The following is a 15,022-nucleotide window of genomic DNA, read 5'->3' on the forward strand; positions in this document are numbered from 1 at the left end:
TGCCTATTAAAATTTCACAGGGAGAAATGTACATTTTCAATATTTCACAGGGGTGTTTGGTGCAAATAACTCTATAATATAACATACACAGAGATGCTGTTTGATTCGTTGGGGTGTGATGATAAAAGATGGTCGATGATATATATGATCAAAATAATGAATTATGGTTATATTTGTTACAGAACTTGATTTAAATATTGGACAAAACTTGATGTAAACGTTGGATAAACAAGAACGTGCATCCATTTAACCAAAAATTATGTTTGTTACAGGATACAACAAATAATGGGAACAACCTAAGAATATCATGAGAAACTACCGTGTTTCAGAAGGTTTGGAATGCACGATAATTATGGTTGTCTAAATCAGCCTTGTTATGAGCTACCAAGTGCCATAGCTGGCGTGCAAATGATCTTACGATCGAGATTACAAGTATATGTCTAGCATAGTCTGCTTAGTAAAAAGTAAAAACAGGATCAACACCCAAAAAATAAACAAAACAAAAAAACAAAACGAGGATGTCAAATTACATCAAGGGCTGTAAGTTGTAATTGTTAAGTAACACTTTTTGTTTGTAACTTTTCAAAATCTTCATGGCAAAATTTGATGACATAATTGAGTTCTTCAACTATTGTTCTTCCGTCTTTTTCCTCTAGAATCATCTGATCGCTTTGTTCTCCGAGACCCTTTTTCTCCCTGAAATTTATAGAAATAAAGTTGTCTACTCGAACTTGAGAATCCAAAACTGAACACAATTGAATCAAGTACGTTGTAGAGTTTGTTTTACCTGTCTGAATCTCTTCTTCGGCTTGAATCTTCCTTTCCCTTTCTTTTTAGGCTTGAAAGACACCTGTTAAGGTCATTAACTCCAACTAGGTGAATAAGGTGAAGAAGAAAAATTGAAGATCACTCAGAAATGGAGGAAAACCTAAAATACCTGTCCAGAAACCGTATTTGTATCATTGTTCTCAAGTTCAGTTTCGCCCTCAATTTTCCCATCATCGTTCAGCATAAGCTTAAGCCTTCCTTCTCTCTGTAATTTCATAGAACGAGCATGTCTCTGTTGTGGACATGAAGTATGTTATCAGCACTAACAGCATGTGTAAAACATCACAAGTATGTGATGTCAACAAGAAAGACAGATTCATGAATCATGATGCTGCATTATGCTTTGAAAAAAATGAAGTAATTCAAGTAGTGATGATGATGGTCATCTAGGAGAAGCAAAAATAATTTTATTCAGAAACTGTAATCCTCTTGAAGATATGAAGAAGTTCTAGAACACAACGGATAACATTTCTCAACTTAACATGGTTATTCAACCTCAAAGATTCAATAGAAACATTAAGACATTTATTTAGCTATATGAGTTTGAACCTTGACAGAGTTGAATGTATACTTGCCTTGGAGTTGAGATGGGCCTTTAGAGTCTCCTCTGACAAGCATACTATCCTAGGGCATAGTCTGCACTTGAACACTGATTTACATTTCAAGACACAATCTGCCATATCAAATTCGGTATCATTCTTTTCAGGTTTATCCCTGTTGTCAACGAGATTAGTACTGCCCTCATGTCTGGAAAGACTTCCAACCATACTCTGTTTGCCATTTTCAGTAGTCATGTCATCGTCGCTTGTAGGTAAACCTACGAAGAGCAACAATCCAATCAATATTCACAAATGACATCAAGAGTTTTGATGTTCTGAACTTTTGTCTTTAATAAGACAAATTCATGTAAGTTTCCGACAGAGCGCAAAATGTCTATGCAAAGAATCTGCATAGGAGTGATGGAAACTAATTTAAGGAGAACTCATTGTCGTCATAAACTTAGAATCAGGTTGAACTCTTATTTAGTTTTCATTGTCCAAGTTAAACTTATTCCTATGCTACCTAATCAGCTGCACATGGTCAAATATTTTCCTTCACATGATGAATTCATGATTGACAAAAGATTTTGCAGTTACAGAAAAATGAACTAACAAACTATCATTCCCAAGTTTTTTTCTGTCATATAGGATGAAGGCATACAGAAAAGGAACAAGAAAGTTATCAACTTTTTCATCACAGCCCAAGAGCCACTCAAATATGCATCCAACTTTAACTAGAATTATAATGTATGAGTGTGTGTCACCAAAATTTTTTTTGAAGCAATGCATTTCGAAAATGTTATTTTTTTGCTAGAACACTTCAAAGAAAAGCACTAGAAAAATGATAGAATCAGAGGACGAAAATTTTATGCTTCTGGTTTCTCTTTTCAAAATATTAATAAAAGCTCATTTCACTACTCTATCCATACACTAACAGCTTCATTCTTTTCTTTAAAAAGACCAAGCACTTCTTAAGCTAAGTATTTTTGCATCCAAACTAGCCCTAAGCATGGTAGTATAAATGGCAACAATCTTCATGTAGTAGTTCTTCGCATACATTTATTGAAGAGACCGAAAAAAAAAAAAAAAAAAGAAATTTCAAAGCCAATTACCTGAGCAAGTGATTATTATCATGGATAGCAATACAGGTGAGACAAGAAAATGAAAAAGCACAAGCACAAGCACAAGCACAAGCACAGCCAAACTGGAAAATAAAAGCTTAACCAAACACCTGTTGAACCTAAATAAAGTTACTTCTGAAATTGAATAGGTTAAGGAATTGATCCAAGAGATCAAGACAATAAAAGTAGACAAAAAATTGAAAAATAAATGTGTCCAACCTGATGAGTCAAGATTAACCTGGTGTGTCCAACCTGGAAGGGATCAAGCAAAATTAATAAATCCAACAGACATGATTCACAACTTTTAAATAATTTTAAAAATTTGTCAAGAAGCATCTTATATTATTCAATCGCTCAAGTACTAGTAAAATGCAGAATGCAAAAAAGTCCATAAAAGCTTGTTATAAATCTCATAACATGTCATCACAATCTTGCTTCTCTGAAGACTTAAAAACACAACAATGCCCATACAAATTTGACAACCGGGCCAAGTATACCTGAAGAAGATGACACGTTTTCCTTCACTCCAACTTCTCCAACCTCATTGTCTTCTTCATCGTCAACTTCTGTTCCGTCAGTGGCCTCTGCCTCTGCCTCCACCTCAGAGTCGGAAGAAGAAGAGTCAGAAGGGGCATCCCTATCACCATGTTCGAACCTGTAAAATCGCCTTTTAATCATTTTATTCCTGCCTCAACTGCAATAGTTAAGAGATGAACCATAAGCCATAAATTTCAAATATCACTGCTTCACTAACACATCAATCAGTAACTGAACAGTAAAAAAATTCAATCTATAGCTAAAATTTCAAATTTTATACTCAGAAGTATCATAGAACGAATGGAATCTTGCAACACTGAAAATAATACAGCGCTCCCAATCCCCATCTTGCCACCACTTCCAGCTTTTTTTTTCTGCTCTTGTTCACGTAGCAGTAAATAACATAATACCGCAACAGCTCCTCAGAAATAAATCAAAATTGGGAAGAAAAAAAAAACCAAATCCCTATGGTAGCAGTCTATATAGTCACTGGCACGCAGTCAAGAACTACAAACACAATAACGCGATTGAAAACTATATGAGTGCAAAAATCTCACTAATTTCAGAACAATGCAAGTGTCGCTTGGGGAGAAAAACGAACTGATTCCTGAATATGTTGTGCAATTTTGAATCACAAAGGGAAAAAAAAAAGGCGAACCCTAAAATGTTGGAATGAAATCTCTGTATTGGTGCACGAAGAGAGAGAGAGAGAGAGAGAGAAATAACCTGAAAATCGAACGGCTAATTGCGATGTCGTTCGAGGTTGAGAAGAAACTCAAGAGGAAGGGTTTTTGGTGCAGCAGAGTCACTGCAACGTGGAAGATTTTCATTGGTTGTAATAACAAAGATTAAGATCATTACAAATGTGATTCAAACAATAAGAAATAAAAGACCGAGGTTCGTTCCAAATCATGGGACTAGCGTATGAACGAAATGTTTTTGCTAACGCATGACCACACATTCATTAGTTTGTCTCTTGGTAAATACAGTAGAGAAATATCGCTCTCTATTGATAATATCCCTGCATTTTTAAACTATCGAACTAAATTCATAAACGTCATAATGCGATGATGTTACTGCTTCCACTACTCCCTTGGCATCAATTTCAAAGCACACTTTTTTCCATCCCAAGCTTTGAACCCATAATATTGCTTCAAGAAGTCCCATTGCTTCTCCTTCTTTCACATCTGCCACTCCATGCATAACTTTAGTTCTGCATATCAGCACCTTTCCTTCCTCATCTCTCACTAGGCATCCGATCCCAATCTTGTGTTCCTCCTTGAAGAAAGCCGCATCCACGTTGTAGTTAAGGAAAGTTTTATCTGGTTTATGCCATAATTTGCATGTGGTCTCTGGATTTGAATTATTGTTGATATCATGCCGTAGTTGTTTGGCCCCTACCCAATCACACAAATTATCCATTGTCATGTGATATGTCTGTCTTGAATTGATGCTGCTATTACTCCACAATTTATCATTTCTTTGTCTCCAAATACTCCACAACATCATACAAAATTTTACTCTTTCATAGTCTTTTAGTGCTGCCAATAGTTGGAAGAAGATTTGCACAAATGATTCTACTGTATTTGCACCAGCTTCCACTTTATCTTGTAACTTTGCATGTCTCCAACATTCTTGTGCAAATGGGCAACATATAAAGAGATGCCATCTATTTTCTATTCTTCATTACATATATCACATACCAAAGGGACCGGTATCCATCTTTTTTGCGGCTGTTCCTTAACCGGTATGCAATTTCTCGCGAGTCTCCAAATAAAATTTTTTACCTTCAGCGGAATTTTAAGCTCCCAAAACAAATTCCAGTCTCTTTTGGCTTGTACTTCTTCATTCATCTCCAGAGAGCATGCCAGATAATAACCAGTTTTGACTGTAACATCCACTGTCCGAATGATGTCATATGATTCTATCTTCTTTATTGGAAACTCCCAAAGGTATACTCTTAATTTTTTCTACATCTCTTTCATTGAACAGTTCTTGCAATAATTCAATATCCAATTCCTTTTGGCCTGTCGCCATAAGCTCATTCACTCTTAAATTTGATAGTTCTGCAATAGGCAATGATTCCAGCTTCTTATTTGTTGAGTCTCTTAGCCACGGCTCTTCCCAGACTCTAATATGTCTTCCATCTCCAATTTTTCATCGAATTCCTTTTTCTAGCAACACCCGTGAACTCCAGATGCTTCTCCAAACAAAACTTGGATTATGCCCAAGTTTGTAATTTAAATTAGTACGTAGTATTTGCTTTCTTAAAAAAAACCAATTGGTATAAAAAAATAGTAAAATTTATCTGCTTGAAAATGTTCTTCGTCAAAAACAAATTATTTTCAAAAAAAAATTTATAATAATATTTAGACAAAAACTCTTATAAAACGGTTCTAAGAGTCATTTTTTTTAAACGGGTATCTTATACTAATATTTATTGAGGCATGAGACCGAGGGCCAATTTAAAATAACATGGTGTCCTAATTTGGAATCTGTCGCCCTGAAGCCAAATCGGACGGCTCGGATCCGGATCGTCCATACCCCACCCGAGGGGTAGCATCGACATATCCCCTAATTTGATACAGATTTTGAGTCAAAGATTTAATATATATTATTTTTTTCCAAATCTTTTTTAAAAAAATCTAAAATTTGTTTTCCGAACGTAATTTGTGTGGAATGAATTGATTCAGGGGAAAGTTTAGAATATATTCCACTAAAATTCATGATTTTTTTAAAAGTTATCTCAATAGAATTCCTAAAAAATAAAAATATAAAATAATAATAATAAAAAGAAGAAGTTACCTCAATAGATTTTGCAAAGACTATGCATGATTTGGCAGATTTTAAGCTAACATGTGGGTAATACCTCATTGATAAATCTAACGTCTCATGATTTGTCACATCAAAAATATATAATTAATTACACCTATGTGTAAAAATACGAACCTTTGGATGCATGATTTGAGTATTACTCATATGCTAGAATCTCATCTACGATTTGGAGCCAGAGTTCAATACACTTGATTTTTCACCTATCAATTAATCTGAAATTAGAGTGGAACTACGGATTTATAGTTTATCTGAATTCATATTTTGAAATGATATATTGGGTGAAACCAATCTGTACGAACTTATTCTTCAAACTAAAAAAAATAATAGATTTAAAAATTTTTAATAAAGTAATCATCATGCTTTTGGTTTATAATTAAAACCTCAGGACTCACTCTAATCGAATAAACAACAATAAGAAATTTTCATACGACAGATTCATCCAAAAGAATGATGATATAAGAATTCGAAATTCTTATCATTTATCAAACGCTTACTTACTTCACTAATTCTTTTACCAGAACAATTAACTTGAAATAATTGTCTACTGGATGCAAAAGTTTTTTAAAAAAATTCTGACTTTTTTATTATTGAAAGAGAAGCTATAGTTCGAACATGTTTTTATTTTGGCTTCTCATTTTCTAATTTTTTTTTTTTAAAAATATAAACAGAAACGTGATTTTTAACGTTTATGTGTGAAACTCTAATATATTTCATACTTTAAAAATATATATTTTATTCTATATTGGCGTGATACGGAAACCATGCGTTTTTTTTGGCACGAAAAAGTCATGTTTTTATAAGGAGCTTAGAGCATCAACTCGAACCCTCGATTGTGGGGATGGATTTGTGGGAAGAACACGTGATATTAATTACATAGTTAATTACCCGAGCACCCTCTTATATTGGTGCAATTTCACATTCCCCCCTGAGCTTTTATTGTCCCTCCAATTTTTCCAAAGTATTCTAACCTTAAAGTCATGAATTATGATGATGTTTTTTGTTTTTTGTTTTTTTTATATCATCAAAGTTATGTTGTGATTGAACTATTTGTTTTGCGTTTGTATCTTTTTATTTATTTGATTTTCTTTTTTTTTTTTACCGAAATCTAGATTTTCGACTGATAATTAAACAAAATATTAGATAAAGCAAGAATCATTCGCAATAAATGATAGATATCTTTGGGAAGGGGTTCCAAAAAAAAAAGCCAATGGTACGGAAACATAATATTCTGATAAATCAGGTACCAAATGTTATTTCCCGAAACCAAATTTGCTTCGATCACCGACCTGGCCACGCAGACGCCAAATCGTCCTTAGCTTCACACGTAGTATACTGTGAATCTCTGTTCACTCGTCTCATTTCATCTGGGGTAGTCGCAAGCTCTGCTATAAATTATCGATTTCATTCCCCTCTTCCTCTGATCAAACTCCTTCCTTTTGGGTTTTTCTTTTTCCTCCTTCCGTTTACCTCAATTGCCCTGTTGTGATCTTTATTTTGGGCGAAACTACAGCCATTGAAATGGCCGACACTGAGCACAAAATCCCATCGACTATGGTGGATGGAAATACTCTTGCGGCCCTGAGTCTGGCACGCGCCGGCGTTGATAAGATGTTTGGAGTTGTGGGTATACCGGTTACCACACTTGCTAATCGTGCCGTGGCTCTGGGTGTTCGATTCATCGCCTTCCATAACGAGCAGTCGGCGGGCTACGCTGCCTCTGCGTACGGCTACCTTAGCGGGCGTCCTGGTGTACTCCTCACGGTGTCTGGCCCTGGCTGTGTTCATGGCTTGGCTGGATTATCGAATGCCCAGATTAACGCCTGGCCTATGGTTTTGATCTCCGGCTCCTCTGATCAGAGTTGTATCGGAAGAGGAGACTTCCAGGAGCTAGATCAAATTGCTGCCGTGAAACCCTTTTCCAAATTCTCCGCAAAGGCTACTGATATAAGCAAAATTCCCAATTCTGTTTTCAGTGTGATTGATTGGGCTGTAGCGGGTCGACCTGGTGGGACTTATTTGGATATTCCGTCCGATGTTCTCCATCAGACGGTTGAGGAATCCGAGGCAGAAAGGTTGATTACCGAAGCTCTGAATTCAAGGGACAAAGATTTGATCTTGAAGCCAAAGGTTAATCATTCCGAAATTCAGAAGGCAGTGGAGTTGTTGAGGAAAGCGGACAGACCCTTGATTGTTTTTGGGAAGGGGGCAGCTTATGCTAAAGCTGAAAATGAGCTGACGAAATTAGTGGAAAGTACAGGAATTCCATTTTTGCCGACTCCCATGGGGAAAGGGTTGCTGCCGGATACACACGAGCTTGCGGCTACTGCTGCAAGGTCTCTTGCTATTGGGAAATGTGACGTGGCATTGGTGGTTGGCGCGAGGCTTAACTGGCTGCTGCACTTTGGAGAGCCGCCGAGGTGGTCTACGGATGTTAAGTTTATACTTGTTGATGTTTGTAAAGAGGAGATTGAATTGAGGAATCCGTCGTTGGGTATTGTGGGGGATGCAAAAGATGTGGTGGAGATGATTCATAAGGAGATTAAGGATGATCCCTTTGTTCTGGGAAAGAATCATCCTTGGGTTGGGGACATACAGCGCAAGGCTAAGGACAATGTGGCGAAAATGGAGGCGCAGTTGGCGAAAGACGTGGTGCCGTTTAATTTTATGACACCGATGAGGATAATTCGGGATGCGATTTCGGGCCTGGGCAGTCCGGCACCAATATTGGTGTCTGAAGGAGCCAACACAATGGATGTTGGACGTGCAGTTCTGGTGCAAACAGAGCCAAGAACTAGGTTGGATGCTGGGACTTGGGGGACAATGGGGGTCGGCCTTGGATATTGCATTGCTGCTGCAGTGGCAGAGCCTGATCGGCTTGTGGTGGCTGTGGAGGGGGACTCTGGATTCGGATTCAGTGCGATGGAAGTTGAGGTAATTTATTTTCATTTTAGTAATTTGGGAATTTGCTGCAATGTTTCTTTGGATTCTATTGATCAGTAACAGAAGAAACACATCTTATGACTTCATTAGCTAATTTCTAAGTGTCTTTCCGTGGCAATGCTTTACTGACTTCACTTGACCTGCATTCTGATTTTTATGAGTCACAGGGTGGGGATTTTATTTAAGTTTCATTGACTATTAAGATTTTGTTATTGCGAAATGCTGTTACATGAGTTTTTTTGTTGTTTTTTTTTCTTTTTTTTTAAATTCCGAAAACCAAATGTGAATATATATGCCTTGTATATAAGAAGTTTGTGTAGCTTAGATGTGTGACCATTCCTTCTCGTACTTGATTAGGATAATGACTATCTTATGCTGCTAATGTTTAATGGCTTCTGCAACCTGTTGGTTAACCTGACCACATGATCTGTTGACACTAGTGGTTGAACAAGGAGAGGGTGAGTCTTCCACTTTGGACAAAAAAAATTTCTTTTAAAAAAAATCATGGATATGCTCCTATATGACACGGGTTCCAATTCTTGTTAAAGGGGATAAAAGTGTTCCCGTTTGGCATGAAGACCCAGTTTTAAGAGGCTTTATTAAACATCTTATGGTGCACTTGGGGAGATTAATTTGAAATCTATGGAATTCGATTATAGATTATAGTTTAATTGTTTAAACGATATATCAAATCTTAATTCACACCTTGCTTATATACACACTAGTTACATAAGTTATAATGGATTTCAAATGACATTGTTGTTGGGTGAACTTAGAATTCATACTAATTAAAATGAAGTACTCTATAAACATGTATGCGATAGATTTGAAATCCATTGTGTTTTATTTTTTTGGACATTGTGAAATGCATGTGAGACTTTTTCCTTCATTGTTTCAAAGTCATATTTCCGTTATAAAGGGTATAGGAAGAAAAACCGGAATACCGGAATTATATTACTGAAACAAGACCGGACTAACTCAAATATTAAAAAAAATATACTAATTACTACAAAGTACATTAATGAAGCTTGATGAGATAAAAACCTGAAAAGTTAAAATTCAACATGTATCTTGATTGTTGGCTTACACTTAGCAGAGACGGAGTCATAATATTTCATTAGGGAAGTGAAAAATTTCATTGTTGCCAAAACACTGGAAAAATAAATATTGATAGTAAAAAAAATTTATTGAAAAATTGTATCTATGGATTGGGTGGACTGAGACTTTTTTTATAAGAAAATTAAATTATTAAATTTAAAAACCCGTATTTAAGAATTAGTGGGAATGTGGAGGATTTTGACTAAAGTAAAGGAGGTGGGGAAGGGTGCTAAAAGCCTAAAACTACTTTAAAAAATAAATATTTCTTAATGCAACAGGGGTAAGAGAAAGAGGCTTGGAGGAGTTGAGGGTGGTGGGTGATCCACCGCCCCTTCTTTGGCTCCATCTCTGCTTTAGCTTCCTCCTCATTGGTGTGTCAGAGTTTATGAGTGTTTCAACTTGGGATTTTCAGTTCATTTCAGTTCAGTATGATCAGCAGCATAAAACATTCCAATTGTACGTATGCTGGAATTTGATTGTTTTTAACCATTGCAGCTCAACGATCTAAAATATAAATCTGCTTTGTTTACTTAGCGCACTCTACTATTTCGAGCTCCACCAGGTTTCAGGTCTTGTGTTTCACGCAAAAATCCAACATCACATTCCCTCTGTTCGACTCAATTACATGACAATTTTAGGAATTCATTACGTGCATTTTTAGCGTAATAGTAACTCGTGGTGTGTGCTTCTATGTACATGTACAGACATTGGTTCGTTATCAGTTGCCTGTGGTGGTCATTGTTTTCAACAATGGTGGAGTTTATGGAGGTGACCGTAGAAACCCAGAAGAAATCACCGGACCACACAAGGATGATCCGGCACCCACTTCTTTTGTTCCTGGTGCAGCATATCACATTCTCATCGAAGCCTTTGGAGGAAAAGGCTATCTTGTAGGTACACCTGATGAACTAAGATCAGCACTTGATGAATCCTTTTCTGCAAGGAAACCTACTGTCATAAATGTTACAATTGATCCCTATGCTGGTGCTGAGAGTGGGAGAATGCAGCATAGAAACTGATCGGCCAAGCCAGGCGTGGCTAATGTCACAAGTTCAAATTCATCTTTATCAACTTGTTTTCTGGCATCCCATGAAATCTAAAGAACTTGGAAGGGTGGATTACAATTTTATATTGATAATACTGTAGATGGCGAGATATGTATACAAGATCCTACACCAACTCAATTGGCGTTGCATGTGTGTAAGCTCGCCATTGCACGTTGGTATTGATATGAATCTCAGATTCAAAATGTGTCTTGTTTTGATTGTTTGTGTAGTGGCTACGTTCTTGAATATGAATATCGATTGTGTTCTGTTCCCAAGTCGTTTGCAAGTGATATTTTTCTGATCATTTGGTTAATGAATAGCAAGAACAATTGATATCTCGCTCCCTTGTGTTTTGATAGTTTGCGTAGTGGCTATGTTAACTGTGGTAAACTGTACAGGACTTCTTGGACTAGATTCTGTAAGGAGATTGTATCCTGAATCGCACGGAGAAGGAGAAAGTTCATTTCCTGCATGCTTTAAGCATTTGGAGAAATGGACCATACCAAATTCCCATGATAGTTTTCTTTGATTACAATGTCTATGAGTGTATATGAATGCCCCAATTCAACATTGCTTCACTGGATGGGAATACAATCCGATTCAACTTTGTTGGATTTAGTTTAATTATACAAAACCAATTTAATTGGTTGTGGATTGAACGGGATAAACAGTCTGGATTCGGTTTGGTTCGGATTGATATATCCTGTAATTCTGCAGCATTTTACGGGTGTATTTAATTATTGATATTTTAATAATATCTGTACTATTATATTAAGTGTGCGCCATCGGTACGGTGTTTTTAACAGTTTACGGTACATTATAGATAAGATAAATTGACAAATAAATTTTAAATTTATTTTTATATTATTTTATAAAAAAAAAAATTTAAATATTATCGAAAAAATAATATTTATACATAACATACAATATTAAATATATCATATGATTTTATACACACGCAACACGTGTGTGCGATTATGCTAGTATGAATAATATTTCAACATACCACAAATATTCAAAATTTAAATGCTAACTTAAGTTTTATATGAACCCATACCTCGAAGAAAGTTAACGCATAAAATTTATATAAAAATTGAAAATGTGATTTTTCTTCGTAGCTTCAAGTGAGAATATAAACAAAAAAATTAAGCTAAAAAGTTTGATGATGTGAAAAAATATAATTAAAAGTAAAAACTTCAAAACTCAAAAATATATCAAACTCTGCATTTTATAAAATTTTTCTCTCTTAAATTGTGATTTTCTACACAAATGGAGAGACCTATTTATAGATCTCATTTGAAGATTATCCAAAAATTAATACATAATAATCTACATGATCATACACTAATTTTCAACATTCAACATTCAACCTTCAACATTCAACTTTAAAAAATATATAATATATTTTCAACAGGTGAAAATATAAAACAAAAGAGTTCATACTGAATTTTTTTTTTACCTGAATGTTCAACTTTTCAATGCATGAGATTTATCAACGCAAGAAAAGCAAAAAAATTAACAGAAATTGAAAATGTGATTTTTATACAAGCCTTCAAATTGAAAAAAATAAAACTAAAATAATTTAGTGAAAATACAAAACAAACGATTATATATTGAAACTTTTTTACCTGGATATATAATTTTTGCATGTATGAATACCAACGTTGAAGTATGATCAATAAAAAAATTTCTCCAAATTTTTATATAATTTATTGATTTATCCAAGGGTCCACATATCAACACATATGCATAATTAATATTATAGAGTTGACATGACAAATAATGAATTATTAGATCTCCTATTAAGATAATACCCTTAAGGTAGGTTGAACTAAACCAACTGTAAGAACAGCCTCTGACTGGTCTACCACGAACTTCGAGACGAGGAGAAAAATTAATTTTAAAAAAATTATTAGTCACGCCTTTTAAAAAAGCGTGACTTTGTTTTTATTTAAAAAATAATTAGTCTCGCCTTCTCAGAAAGCGTGACTTACACTGTGTTTAGAATAACGGAATTGCATTGGATTTGGTGGGATTTGAAATTGAAAATACCGTTAATTTTAGTGTTTGGCAAAATGAGATTTCAAAACGAAATTAGTATTTGATGGGATTTCATGAGATTTCATTTAACTAACTGAAATCCTTACAAAATTGGTCGGATTTCATGGGATTTCATGGGATTTGGGTTTATAAAAATAATAAATATATGTTAATAATAAATATATATATGTTGATTATAAATTTTAAGTTTTCTTCAAATTTTTTTTACAAAATATCATTTATATAAAATTTATACCATCAAATTCTAAAATATATTTTAACTTTTTTTCCAAACACCAAAATGAAATTCCAATTTCATATATTTAAAATTCAGTTCCAAATCCAATTAATTCTAATTCTAATTCTAATTCTAAATCTTATTTTTTTAGAAATCCAAAAACACTGTTAGCAATTATTATTTTTAAATTATTTTATTACTATGCTGACAATTTTTCTTGTCACACCTTCAGAGGAGGCTAGACTTGCTTTGTAACACGTCAATCACAAGGGCGTGTTACGATAAAAATAGAATATTTTGAACACATTTTTTATAAATATATGATAGACAGTTAAAAAACCCCACGATAAGGTGGTATGACACTTTTTTTTCGGCATTTGTACGGTGGCGGTGAATTGTGGATAATAGAGACAAATTTTGGTATGCCAACTAAATTTGGTGAGTCATTATAGAAATTGTCAAATCGCCCCTATAAGTTTAGCAAAATTATCGAAATACCTCATGGTTTATAAAAATTGCAAGATAGCCCTATGGTTGACATAAAAATACCAAATACCCATATTAATTACAAAACCATATGCATCTCTATACAAGTAAGTAGAGATACAAATTGATCCAACTTCGTATTTTATTTTGTGTTAGGTTGCTAGTTTTAATAATATATAGATGTGAGGTCTAATGAAATATTAATGAATTCTAACGTATTAATGAATGTCCATAGTTAGATGAACCGCTGAGATATTACATCTTGAATAATGCTAGAGGTACAACATATATCGTGTACAACGATATTTATAACAAATATATCGTGAGATTTTGCTATTAAATCGCGATATTTTACATTCAATTTATAATGAGATTTTGATAAATGAAATTTTTGTATTGAATTTTTTGTGTTGTACAAATTGATGTACAAATTTGGTTGTACATGTAGCATTGCTCTTACATCTTACCGATTTAAGGAAAATTTGGCCGCGATATTTTTTTTTAAAAAAAAATTATATAAGATGAACTGAAATAAATTTATACTAAAGGATTTAAAAATTTGGGGGGGAAATAAGAATGACGATTGTGATTTGTTTATGAAATATATTTAGTATTTTATGAAATATTTGTAAGTAAACTATTTAAAAATATGCTTTTATAATAGATAATCAGATAACTAAAAATAAAAATATTCATGCCAAACAGGTTATTAGCGGGATAGTTAAGAATAGTTAATAAAAAGAATTATTTATTTATCTTTTAAAAAACGATCTCATCTCTTCATTCTCATAATTGGTTTAATTTGTTTGATTTTGAAGCAACAATCAATCATATGAAAGCTGGAAGAGGCTGGTTCGAGCCATTTTCAATAGAGAGAAGCTTAGATAACTTGCACTGCGCCATTTAGTTATGTTAACTACAATTAATTTCTGGGATTATATATATATATATATATTTCGTCATGGTAAATATTCATGAATTGGACAGCCTTAATTAAGCCGAATCCCTACCGAATTAGTGGGCAGCTGGTATATAGTTAATTTGTTTATTTAGGTGGAAGGAAAGATGGGATGAATATTAGGTATATTTCATATGTATAAAAAGATTTGTATCATAAAATTGACTACGGTTTTATAAGAATTTTTGTCTAAAACTTATATTAACATGTCCAATATAATGTTAATGTCACACCAATATTTTTCGGTGATACATAATTTCAAAGTACATCAACTCCGACAAAAATAATTTAAATCGAAAAAATACAAACTAGCGTACTAAAACCATAAAAATTAACCCACAATATGATCAAATATA

At 34.1% G+C, this 15,022-nt stretch overlaps 3 protein-coding genes across 6 annotated transcripts; 1 reads left to right on the forward strand and 2 right to left on the reverse strand.

Annotated features, from left to right (window-relative positions):
* Positions 1-322: 322 nt before the first annotated feature.
* Positions 323-3,875, reverse strand: LOC140866303 (uncharacterized). Of its 4 annotated transcripts, none has more exons than XM_073271274.1 (7): positions 3,583-3,709; positions 2,986-3,182; positions 2,708-2,740; positions 1,404-1,645; positions 938-1,060; positions 788-850; positions 324-696 (listed from the first exon to the last, which is right to left on the reverse strand). In XM_073271274.1, the coding sequence occupies exons 2-7, from the start codon at positions 3,164-3,166 to the stop codon at positions 625-627; spliced, it is 714 nt and encodes a 237-aa protein (XP_073127375.1). In that variant the 5' UTR covers positions 3,167-3,182; positions 3,583-3,709; the 3' UTR covers positions 324-624. The 4 variants fall into 4 exon arrangements, with proteins under 4 accessions (XP_073127377.1, XP_073127375.1, XP_073127376.1 ...); XM_073271275.1 differs by having other exon boundaries at positions 3,684-3,707; XM_073271273.1 differs by lacking the exon at positions 3,583-3,709 and adding an exon at positions 3,752-3,875 and having other exon boundaries at positions 325-696.
* A 179-nt stretch (positions 3,876-4,054) lies between these two features.
* Positions 4,055-4,447, reverse strand: LOC140860792 (uncharacterized). The gene has a single exon (XM_073263798.1). The coding sequence runs from the start codon at positions 4,445-4,447 to the stop codon at positions 4,055-4,057; it is 393 nt and encodes a 130-aa protein (XP_073119899.1).
* Positions 4,448-7,216: 2,769 nt separating this feature from the next.
* On the forward strand, positions 7,217-11,283 carry LOC140894613 (2-hydroxyacyl-CoA lyase). The gene is made up of 2 exons (XM_073303173.1): positions 7,217-8,791; positions 10,603-11,283. Exons 1-2 carry the CDS (start codon positions 7,379-7,381, stop codon positions 10,915-10,917), a joined length of 1,728 nt encoding a protein of 575 aa, XP_073159274.1. The 5' UTR covers positions 7,217-7,378; the 3' UTR covers positions 10,918-11,283.
* Positions 11,284-15,022: the final 3,739 nt, after the last annotated feature.

Source organism: Henckelia pumila, chromosome 4 (genome assembly GCF_033568475.1).
Source record: "Henckelia pumila isolate YLH828 chromosome 4, ASM3356847v2, whole genome shotgun sequence".
NCBI classification, from domain to species: domain Eukaryota; kingdom Viridiplantae; phylum Streptophyta; class Magnoliopsida; order Lamiales; family Gesneriaceae; genus Henckelia; species Henckelia pumila.